Source organism: Trichosurus vulpecula, chromosome X (genome assembly GCF_011100635.1).
Source record: "Trichosurus vulpecula isolate mTriVul1 chromosome X, mTriVul1.pri, whole genome shotgun sequence".
NCBI classification, from domain to species: domain Eukaryota; kingdom Metazoa; phylum Chordata; class Mammalia; order Diprotodontia; family Phalangeridae; genus Trichosurus; species Trichosurus vulpecula.
Window position 1 is genome coordinate 52,384,729 of NC_050582.1, and position 12,155 is coordinate 52,396,883.

Here is a 12,155-nt window from a genome sequence, read left to right on the forward strand (position 1 = left end):
CTGGAGTCCTGGGCTGGGAGGTGGAGGGGCTTGTGTGCTCGTGTGTATTGGTTCGAGCAAGTACGTATGTCTGTGTTTAAGTGTTTGTGTGTGCGCTCTCGGGAGTGTGAGTTTGTTAGCGCGTGTGTAAGCATGTATGTGAGTGTGACTATATCTCTGTGCGCTCGCGTGTGTGTGTTAATGGTAAGCTGGTAAGTGTGTGTAAGCGTGTGTCCGTGTAAGCGTGTTTGGGGGTGTGTGTATGTGTGTGTATGTATGCGCGCGCGCCCACGGGGTTTGGATGCGGACTGCAGCGGGCAACCGGGACAGAGCAGGGCATGGGGCTCGGGGGTGGGGGTGGGGGCTCCCTATCCCGCAACCCCAGGACTAGGGATTCAGGGATGGGAGGAGGGGGGTAGTGGTGTGTGTGTGCGTGTGTGTGTGTGCGTGTGTGTGTGTGTGTGTGACCATTGGGCCAAGCTCGGGACGTACCACGGAGCCCAGTGGGGGGGGAGGAGGGGGAAGGTGGCATGGCCAGGCCCTAGAGGGGAGCCTGAGCCCCCGCCGCCCTCGGAGTGAGGTCGCGGGCCCGGGTGGCAGGGGAAGCGAGGGAGGAGGAGCCTGAGGCAGGGAAGGGCCGGCCCTGAAGGCCGCTCTCGGCCCGCTGGCCCCTCGGAGGAGGTGGAAGATCTAAGGCAGGCTGAGTTTGGCGGGGAGAGGAGGAGGGGAGAAGAGAGAGGGGGCAGGGGCGGGGGAGGGAGGGGGCGTCCCCTTGGCGCTGCCCCCCCCCCCCGCCTGACTTGGTCGCGCCCAAAGTGTAACACTTTCTCTTTGTCGGAGAAGCGCCCCGGCTTCCTGTGCAGTAGCTGGAGAGGCGGCGAAGGCAGCGGAGGCAGAGTCCCAGCAGCGGCAGCGGCGGCGGCGGCGGCGGCAGCAGCCCGAGCAGCAACGGCGGCGGCGGCGGCGGCGGCAGCAGCCGGCACAGTGGCAGCCCCGGAGCGCGAGCTCCTCCGTGGGGAGGGGGCGATGGCGACGGCCGATGTGGCGCGCCAGGTGGTGAGTGACGGCCGGATGGCCCCGCAGCGCAGCGCCCGCCGGGCCCCCAGCCCACCCCTGCCCGGGCACCCTAGGAGCCGCAGTACTCGCCGGCTGCCGGGGCGTTGCCGGCGGACGCGTGGCCGCCTCGGGGACCCCCGCCGCGCCCCTAGAGCATCTTGCTTGGCCCCCGCGCCCAGGCATGCTCTGCCCCCCCGGGGCGGTGCGCGGGGCCGAGGCTGAGGGCGCGAGCCGGGGCAGTGTCCTGCGCCCCGCGTCCCGCGCCCCTTGGTGCGCGCGGTGGCGGCGGCTCTGGGGCGCTCCCTACTCCGCCGTCTTTGTGGTTCTGCCTGTTTGCCCGCACGTGTAGCGGGGTGCGGGTCCGCATGCGGGCCCCTTGGAGAGCGCGGGGGGAGGGAGTGTGAGCGCGCTCGCGCAGCACCCGGGGTGGACCAGTGTCCCCGCGGCTCAGCGTTTGGGTAGGTCCGGCTGTGCTTCAGGGTCGGGGGGTGGGGCGCGTGGGGTGCTGCTGGGTGGCCAGCCTGGCTGTACCCCTCTACCTTTGCCCTGACCTTGCCTGCGTTCTGGTGCGGCCCGGGGCTTTTTTGGCCATGGCCCTCTCTTGTGAGTAACTGTGCTCCGCCGCCCAAACCTGGGGAGCCAGACCAGCTCAATGGGGATGCAGGCAAAAGGGTCAGGATCTCAAACTGCATCTCTTTGGGTTGGCAGCTGACTCTGGAAAAATGTCCATTTTTAAACCTCAAGTTTTCCAGCCTGGGAGGTGCCCAGCATCACATAACAGTGACCTAGGACCTTCCATTCCTGCTTTGCAGACCACAAGCACATTTGAGAGAATAGTAAATAATAATAACTCAAACACCATCTATCATGCCTAGGAAGAGTTAGTGGAAGAGACACCCACACTCACAAAATCAGGGCTTTTTCGAGTGTATATACTGAATTATGGTTGGCAAAGCTCTTGACAGTTGTGATTTAAGATGGGCTCTGTGTGCTTAAGTCGCTTAGGGACGAGACCTCCGAAGACTCTTTCTGCTCCAGATCTCCACTTCTGTATATGTCCATTAATCGCCCTGGGCCTCAGTTTCTTTCTCTGTAAAAGGAAAGGGTTGGGCTAGATGGTTTCTGAGGTCCCTGCCAGCTCTAGTTCTAAATGGGGATCTAAATCTAGGATCTAAATGGGGAAAATACACATCAAAAAGTGAAGAGATTTGCTCAAGTCACATAAGCTAGCCAGTGGCAATGCCGAGAAGAGATACCAAGTCCAAGCTCTGGCTAATGGCACACATTTAACTGAAATACTTGATGCCACACATTCCAACATTTCCATGGGCCTTGGAGTTGGTCTTTCTGTCTTGTCTGTGTGTTTCATAGACCTGTAATGTACAAGGGAGGCACCTTGGAAATCATCTCCTCCAACACCCTCATTTTACAGAAGGGGGAAGCTGAGGCCCAGAAAGGGAAAGGGACTCAGCCATGGTCACACAGCTAGCAATTAGGACTGTCAGAGTAAAAGCCAGAAGAACTCTTGGAGATCGTCTGAGTCCCTCATTTTACAGAGAGGGGCCTAAAGTCTAGAAGCAAAGAAACAGATGATCAGGGACTCCAACCCAGGGCTTCTGACTTCCAGTTAGGCACTCTCTTCGACATATCTCACCACTTACATATTCAAGGGCTTCATAAGATTTAGGGCTGGTAGGGTCATTGGATATCATCTAGTTCAAGCCTTCAGCCTACAGAGGAAGAAACTAAGGCCAAGAGAAAGAAAATGACTTATTCAAGGTCACACAGGTGGTAAGCAGCGATCCCCACCCAACCTGGCCAAGAGGAAAAGCCTGGGAACAATGTTTTCTCTAGTAAAGCTGACTGGCCACCTTGGGGTAGGAATCTGTGAATTTGACGTCATTAGCACCACTCTATTGTGTGTTTAAATGTTTTTATTAATGCCTTTTGTTTTTATATCACATTCATTTTGGAGTGGAGCCCTCTCCTCTCCCTTCCCCAGGGGGCCATTTCTTCCAATAAATATTTTAAAAGAACTAGGGGGAAAAAGCAGTTCAGTTAAACCAATGCACACAGAGACTGGTGTCTTTCAGTATATATGATATTCTGAACCCATAGTCCCCTACCTCTGACAAGACGGGAGGGAGGGAGAAGCCTGTCTTAACTACTTGTACTCGCTGGCCAAGGCCCTCTGGATAACTGGCTGTGGGTCACATGCTCCAAACTCGGGGGAGGGGGGTGTCATCACCAAGTTCCATTCCCCTTAAGAAAATCCCAAATTCAAGGATTGCAAACACCCTGTTTGGCCTATATATCATTGTTTTCCCTCTGGCTGGGTCCCATCTTCCCAGACCCTACTGTATTAGGAGAAGCTACAGAGCATAGTGTGATGGAAGGAGCCCTAGTCTTGGGATCAGAGGATCTGAGTTCAAATTTTACTTCTAGAGGGAAGTCACAGCTAGCAGGAACTCTGCTCCCCCCCCCACCCTACACCTCCACCTCACTTTATCCATCTAAAAAAAGTGAGGGTATTGGACAAGATCACCCAATTCGCTTTCAGCTCTGAATACCAAGAAGCAATGTGCTCCAGCCCTTGCTACAATGTTATATGGCTTTCTGGAAATATTTGTATCACTCCTTATTCCCTTTACCCCTATTTCCTCTGCAGCTATAGGTCAGCCTTTTGTTTATGGATCATTAGCCTCTCTCCTTGATGTATCCTCAAGGTTATAACTGAGCCCCTGATCAGGGGAAGTGGTGCTATATGCCCTTTGGCCAGAACTGGGTCTAATAGTGGGGGAAAGCCCAGCTATGTGGTTGCAGGCTGTTCCTTACTAAGAACAAGGGCAGAATGGTGGGGTTTCTTAAGTGTGGGCAAGATGCCCTGATGGCCAACGGGAAGCCTTGACCCAAATCAGGGCAGAGGGGTATGGAAAGGGTAGCCCATCACTAAAATGTAAAGAGAACCCAGAGCCACAATTTAGGGTGGTTTAGGATCAATAAGCACCTTTTATTAAGCACATACACCATGCCAGGCTTGGTGCTAGGTGCTGGGCCTATACATGCAAAAGGAAGACTATCCTTTCCCTCCAGGATCTTCCCTTATGGGGTAAAGGTGGGGAGGAAAACATGTGCCCAGATAAAGAAATATAATAAAATGTATAGAAAGTAAGCCCAGGGCCATTTTGGCCAGGGTTGGGAGTGGGTAAGCACCATTGCCTGCTGGGGGGAAGGGGCAGAGATCAGAAAAGGCTCAAATAGGAGGTGGCACCTGGGCCAAGCTTTGAAGGAAGCTAGGGATCCTAAGAAGCTCAACTTCCTGGATTCAAATCCAGCCTCAGACACTTCCTAGCTGTGTGATCCTGGCAAGTCACTTCACCCTGTTTGCCTCAGTTTCCTCATCTGTCAAGCAAGCTGGAGAAGGAAATGACAAACCACTCCAGTACCTTTGGCAAAAAAAAACCCCAAACCCAAATGACACAGAGAGTCAGATATGACTGAACAACAGCATGGGATTCTAAGAGGCAGAGGTGAGGAGGCAATGAATTTCAAGTGTAGGGGACTGCCTGGAGTAAAGACACCCAGATGGGAGATGCTGTGGATGAGGAACATCAAGTAGGTCACTTTGGCTAGAAGGTAGAGTGTGTGAAGGGAATAATGTGTAATGAGCCTAGAAAGGGAGACTAGAGCCTCACTGTGAAGGGCTTTAGATGCCAGGAGGGTATCTTAAGGTAGCTTACCTTAGATAGGGAGTCCTTGCAGCTTCTTGAGTAGGGGAGCGACATGGCCAGACCAGGGCTAATTTTTGGGAGATCAGTTTGTCAGTTGTGTGTAAGATGAGTCAAAGAGAGGGGAAATGGAGACCAATCTGGTGGCAGTAGTCCAAGGGAGAGGCAATAAGGGGCTGGGCCATGTAGGTGGCAGTTGGACGAGCAGGCAGAAGGGGGCACATGGGAGAGGGGTTATTTGTGATGGTAGAATTGGCAGGATTTGACAGCTGGTTGGACGTGCAGGTGAGAGGTGAAGCACTGAGGATGCCTCCATGCTTGGGGACCAGGGGTAAATAGAAGGATGATGGGAAGCTGGGAAAGAGGGGAGGTTAACTCATGGCTATAACCGAAGTCCTGTGATGATGAATCGCACCAGGCAGAGTCCTGGGCAGTGTCATTGTTTCCAGGCCCCAGCAGCTCTTAGCCTTCTTTGTACCATGGGCCCCTTGGGCAGTCACTCTGGGGAAACCTATGGACCTTCTCAGAACAAGGGCTTTAAATGCAGAAAAGAAAATATTTCAAAGGAAGCCAATTACATTAAAATATACTTATCAAACCCTAAAAGAATCTCTCAGATTCACAGAACCAAGGTTAAGAACCCCGGTTAAGTCAACAATTTTGGTGAGGCCCCAGTGCCAGACATGGTGGGGCACGCAGAGGGACTAGGAAACCCGTTTCCTTGTAGAGCTCAGGGGCTTGTCGAGAAGGGAAGACTTCAACATGTGGAGAAACCAGACAGGAAGAATACCTCATGGTTTTTTTTAGGGCTTTCTGCCTTTCACATTTATTCGTCTCTTTGAATCTCAGAATAATACTGTGATGTCAGTAGGGCGGCTAGATAGGGGATAGAATTGCTGCACTCAGAATTAGGAAGACCTGAATTTGAATCCTGTCTCATCCCTGACTCCCTAGCATGTGACCTCTTTGTCTCTCAGTTTCCTTATCTGTAAAATGAGGCAGTTCCCTTTCAGCTTGACATCTGTGTTCCTGTTTCTCAATCCATTTGGGGAGGGGGTGGGGAACTGATACCCAGAGTGATGAAATGACTTGTCCAAAGTCTCTCTCTCAGTCAGAGAGGAAATGCTGAGGCTCTGACCCCAATCCCCTGACACCCCTCCCTACCTCCATCCAGCACCGTTTCCCCTGTATTCCAACCAACCTTTCAGTTGATTCGTGCTGTCCAGACTCTTAAGGGATGTAGGAATATCTCAGTGGATGGATGACCCACAGAAATATCATGGCTATGGATAACCAACTTGACTATATTATATAATAGGATTATGTAATAAAAATAATACCTTAGTTTAATATGGCTTGCTTCTTTCTAACAGCTTAAAGGGCTCCTAGCCATGTGATGTCATTTACCCCTGACAGCACCGCCCCCTGGCCTGATGGAGTAGTATTTGTCTCCTCACTTTAAGGATGGGGAAACTGAGGCGCCCCTTGGGACAGTCCAAGCTTTTAAGAATACTTCCCTTCAGTTGTATTTCTAGGAAAGCATCCCAAGAGCCCAGGTGTCCCCTCTCCCCACCCCCACTCCCCTTTTGCTCCCATAAAGCAATAGAAAGCTTAGTTAACTGTGAGATAACTCAGTCATGGATTTCGGGCTATTTTGTCTTGGTTCTCCACCCCCCCCCCCCACCATACTGCTTTAAATAAACATCTTGGAGCCACCATCCAAGTAATGAGAGATTATTTTAAGGAACAACTGGTGTGGAGGGGGGGGATAAATTAGAAAGCCAGCCCCTTCCTCCTGAGTTTGGCAGGAGGAGGTGTCTGCCGCAGGGGCTTGAAACTGGGTTTCTTTACCGCCTGCACACGGATGGGGGGGAGCACACGCTCGGGAGGGTGAGAAATGCTGTTCCCCTCTCCGTCACTGCCTTCTTGTTAGAGACAATCAGCCATCTGCTGAATTATACAGAGCCCTCAGCTGGAGGAGAGAGGCCTGGCCAGAGCTGGTTCATAGGGGCCAGGGCCTTAAGGGAGTGCATGGGAAAGAAGCCGCCAGGGGTCAGGGCTGAGGCGGGGTGGATATCCCTCCTGTACCTTGACCTCTCGGGCCCTGGAGAGGTCACCAGGCAGCTCAGACAGGAGAGAACAGGTTTCTTTTCAGATTCCTAGTGTATCGATGATGATGATGATGACAGTGCCTTATCACACTGTCATGTAGTCTCACAACAACTCTGGGTGATTTGTGGGTATTATTATCATCCCCATTTTACAGAAGAGGAAAGTGAGGCTCCAGCAAGTGTCACACAGCTACTTAGGAGTCTCCTGACTGCTCCCTGGGTCTCAGTTTTTCCCCCCTGTAATCTGAGGAGGTGGGACTAGATGACCCCTGAGGTCCCTTCCAGTTCTTGATGTAGGTTCCTACAGGTGCGTCTCCTCCGTAAAATGGAGGCCCGCCCCGGATGTGTGGGCCCATGGCTTTAAGTCCAGTGCTCCTGCCACTGTACAATGCTGTCTCCCTGGTGGAGGCTGGAGCTTCCCTCAAAGGGCAGTTGAGCATTTGCACCTGGGCAGGTGGGTGGGGGTGGGGATGACCTGGCCTTTCTGCATTTTTCCAGGTGGATGTATAGTGACTCCTGTGGGGAGACTGCTTCCGGGTGACCCAGCACTGAGCAGGGAGGGCATCCTTGGCCTGAGGAAGATATCTTACCTAGAATCTGGCTTGATTTTCAAGCCTTGTGACCTCTCAGACCCTGAGGCCTCTTCAATAAAACACTGGGCAGCCCAAGGGTGTGTGTGTGTGTGTGTGTTTGTGTGTGTGTGTGTGTGTGTGTGTGTGTGTGTGTGTGTGTGTGTGTGTGGGCCTCAGGCCTCTCATCCCTGCCCATTCTCAGTCAGACCCTTCCAGAGCCGTCTGATGTGTGAGCCTTCCTTCCTTTTGTCCTCTGGCTGATTCATTTCAGGTATAATTCTTTCTTTCCAGCCTCTTGTTTACCTGGATGACAGAATCCATTTCCACCCCTTCCCTGCTCTGATGCTCAGACTAACCACCTATCTCTAAAGTCCCTTCCTTATCCCTAGCTCAGTGCCTGGCACACAGTAGGTGTTTCCTAACTGTATAATGTATTCGGCCCCACTTGTGGCCCCAGGATGATGGCTCATGGCCGTATGGCCCTGGATCACTTAAGCCCAATGCTCTAAGCAGCTCTGGGGGGGACTCAGAGATTTAGAGAAGGCATTTTCATGCCATTCTCGGACCCTTAGCATCCTCCAAAGTACAGCTCAGGTGGTGCCCCCATGTGAGGGGCTCCCTCCACCTAGCTCACAGGGCCTCCCCATCCCAAGTCATCTTTGATTTTGCCTACATATACCTGTATACATGTTGTTTCCCTTGATAGAAAAGGGAACAAGCATGTACTAGTGCTTACTGTGTGCCAGGCACTGCGCCAAGCCCTTTACAATCATCATTTCATTTGATCCTCACAGGGATCCTTTGGGATAAGTGCTATTATTATCTCCATCTTACAGTTGAAGAAACTGAGGCAAAGAGAGGTTATGTAACTTGCCCAGGGTTGCACAGCCAAGTGTCCGAGGCTGGATTTGAACTCAGTTCTTTCTGACTCCCGGCATAGCATTCTGTCCACTGTGCCACCAGATGACTCTGATAAACTGTAAGCTCCCTGCCAGCAGGAATGATCTGTTTTCTTTTTTTTCCTTTAGAGACTCCTGTACCCAACACAGTTCTTGGCACACAGTAGGCACTTAGCAATGCTTGTCAGTTGGTTGATTATCTGGGGAAGGAAAGGGGGGAAACACAAGTGATCCATTAGGTTTGGGCTCCATAGGTATGCCTTGCTTTAGCCGTTGGTGTGGTCTGGAAAGTTTGATATCCATAAATGGCATCATCTTGGAAATGTACCATAAGGGCTGCCTCCCTAAAGGAATCCTGGAGTAAAGCCTTTCACGAAGGGAAACAGTTCCCCTGACATTTCTCATTCAGCAGGCAAGCATTAAGTACTGTGCCTCCTGCTGGGGATACATGGACCAAACCTTGAGGCAGTCCCTGCCCTCCAGGAGCTTCCAGTCTGCCGTAAGGACACAGCACATACAGGCAGTGGCAGTTTTGGGGGCCTTGTTTCTCACTACTAAGTTTCTCACCACCATCAGCCCTGTTTTCCTTTCCAGTGCCCCTCTGATCTCAATGTTTGCTATTTGAGGGGAGCTGGAGGTCTCTCCTCATTAATTATACTGGAGCCTTCTGCCACCTTTGAAAAAGCTGGTGTCAGGAGATAGGACTGGTGCTGCCTTAGGGTCCCAGATTTAGAATTTGAAGGGACCTTCCAGGCCATCTAGGCCAACCTCATTTTACAGATGAAGAAACTGAGGCATATCAAAGTAGAGTGACTTGCACATAGGAAGCAGCAGAGTTAGGGTCCTGGGACCCCAAATCCAGCTCTTCCCACTGCACCATATTGCTTCCCCAGTTTTGAAAAGAAGGAAATGAAACCCAAGAGAGATGAGGAAATGAGAGCATTTAGTTGCTGTAAATGAGTTTAAGATTCTAGGCCCAGAGGAAATACATCCCAAGTACCAAAAGGACTTAAAAGATGCTATGGTCCCCTCACTGTCTCTTTGACCACTTGTAATCAAGCTTTTCTACTCCACCCCTGACCTGGAACCGCTCCCCGCCCAGGTTAATTACCACGATCCTTTTAGTGCTAAATCCAACGGCTTTTTGTCAGTCTTCATACTTCTTGACCCCTCTGGAGCATTTGATACTGTTGGTCTCCCCCTTCTCCTGGATACTCTTTCCTCAATGAGCTTTTGTAACTTTTCTTCCCTCCTGATTCTCCTCCTCCCTCTCTGACCTCTTTTTCTCTGTGTCCTTTGCTCCTGATGGTACGTCCTTCCCTCTGTGTACGAGTGTGGCCACATTCTTCCCGCCATGTAGGAGCGTGGCCATGTCCTTCCCGCCATGTAAGAGTGTATCCATGTTCTTCCCCCCATGTGTGAGTATATCCCCAAACCTTCTCTGTCTTGGGCCTTCTCTCTTGGTAGTATCATCAGCTTTCTCAGGTTTAATGATCACTTCTTTGTAGATGACTCCCAGGTCCATCATCTAGCCTTAGGCTTTTTCCTGAGTTCCAGTCCCGAATCTCCAGCTGCTTCTTGGCCTCATCCATCAGAATGGCACACAGGCACCTCAAACACATCCAAAACAGAACTCCATCTCTTCTCTCCAAAATCCACCCTCCTCCTAGGATCAAATGAGGTACTATTTGTAACTCACTTAGCACAGACAGTGCCTGGCACACAGTAGGCACTTATTAGATGTTGTTCCCTACGCTTCACCCCCTCCTAACTTCTTCCATAGTTCCTCCTGAGGATCCAGCCATCCTTCTAGTCAGCCAGGTTTTCAGCTTTGCAGTCACCCATGATTCTTCACTCTTCCCTTAATCCGCCATGTCTGGTCAGTTGCCGTGTCACATTGATTCTTTTTTTATGTTCCTCACATCTGTCCTCCTCCTCTCTGTCTAGCCTAGTTCAGGCCCTCATCAGTGATCTCCTGGAGGCCGTAGCCTCCAGTTGGTCTCCTGGAATCCAACCTTCCCCTTCTCCAGTCTGCCCCCTGCCCCATGCAGTCACCACACTGTTCATCCTAAGGCATAGGTCTGCTGCTCTGTCAGTCCCCTGCCACTTCAAGCCCTTCTCAGTCTGGCTCTACCCTCCCTTTCCTCACTGATTCTCTCTTGCTCCTTCTCACCCAGGCCACGTTCCAGCCCGCTGACTTGCTTGTTGTTCCCTGTACACAATGTTCCATCCCTTTTTCCAGGTACCTTTGCAGAGGCTGTCTCCCAGGCCTGGAATGCTCTCACCTAGTCCTCTTGGAATCCTTGCCTCCATTTCAGGCATGGCTTGACTGTCCTCTCCTCCATGAGGCATCTCCTGATATTAATGCTTCCCATGTTTGTACCTTCCTCTTTCTCAAAACTGCTCAGCCTGTATTCAGAATTTATTTCTCTGTGTCTCCGAACCTGTCATCTAATCAGAGGCCATCTAATCTTACCCCCTTCCTTTGTTTGACAGAGGAGGAAATAGAGGCCCTGTAGAGGGCAAGTGACTTGCCCAAGGTCACACAGCTAGCCATTGGGAAGAGCTGGAATTCAAAGCCAAGAACTCTGACTTCAAACACAGTGCTCTTCCCATTAAGCCATGCTGTGTGCTAAGTGAATGAGGCCGACCCAACATTTTTAGTGTTTGTACTTGTGTTTGCTGATCAGTGAAAGGACTCAGCCGAAATCTGGGCCTATCTCTCAGTGCGCCGTGGTGTGTTATTCAAGGATTTTCCTGTATTTCAGTACAATGCACCATGTTTTTTATATAGTAAAACAGGTGAAGAAGGGGGTGAGTTTAGGACATTCTGGTTAATTTTATTTTCTGGTCAGATAGGTACGAAGCAACAACCCATTCTTGTCTCTTGTCTTACTTCTGAAAGGCTTTGAAACAGCTGGAGTCCACTTTTCTGCCTGTTCTATAAGCAGAGGCTAGTGACCATCTTTCAGTCATTGTTTGCAGCCTGAGAGTCACACAGGGTTTCATTCAGAACCCCAGTGGTTACTGTCCTAGATTGGAGAGAGAGAAGGTCCAGGAGCTTAAGTCCACAAGCATTCATTCATTCATTCATTCATCCATCCATCTACAAGCATTCATTCATTCATTCATTCATCCATCCATCTACAAGCATTCATTCATTCATTCATCCATTCACAAGCATTCATTCATTCATCCATCCACAAGCATCCATGCATTCATTCATTCATTCATTCATCCACAAGCTGTGGGGAGATATGGAGGCAAAAGGAGAATCTTTCCTGCCTTCAAAAAGCTTCCATTCTACTGGAGTTGGGATGAACATCTCTTGGAAGTTATGCTTTTGACTAAATCCCTAAGGTTAGTTTGGGTTCTTATGATGTAGCTTTTGTGGAACAGAGAAACCAAAAAAAAATCTGTTCAATTTAGGGTTTTAGTGAATCCGAGTTTATAGGGTCATAGGTATATGGGGAAGGATGACATATTTTTTGGGGGGAGAATCTACAAGTATATGGTTCCTGCCTTCAAGTAGCTTCCTTCTTTTTCTCCAGACAAATAAAACAGCCTCAAAGATATAGTTGAGGCCATGGGTGAGGAACTTGCAGCCTCAAGGCCACATGTGGCCCTCTAGGTCCTCAAGTGTGGCCTGTCACTCAGTGGGCCACACTTGAGGACCTAGAAGGCCACAGGTTCCCCATCCCTGATATGCCTTACTTCTCAACACCCAAGTAGGACCATAATTCAGCATGATGCCTTCTGTCTCATTCAAGATGGCTGCCATCCAAGGTACCTGGCTGGGGAAGTTAAATG

General features: G+C 50.8%; 1 protein-coding gene across 3 annotated transcripts in view; it reads left to right on the forward strand.

Moving 5' to 3' along the window:
* Positions 1-802: 802 nt before the first annotated feature.
* The window catches only part of SEPTIN6 (septin 6), a 60,457-nt gene continuing 49,104 nt past the window's right edge, over positions 803-12,155 (forward strand). For 2 of the 3 annotated variants that reach the window (XM_036740005.1, XM_036740006.1), the window contains exon 1: positions 844-1,035. In XM_036740005.1, coding sequence (XP_036595900.1) covers positions 1,006-1,035 — 30 coding nt within the window. In that variant the 5' untranslated portion in view covers positions 844-1,005. Of the gene's footprint in view, positions 1,036-12,155 lie in introns of all 3 variants that reach the window. The other variant, XM_036740004.1, reaches the window with a different exon arrangement.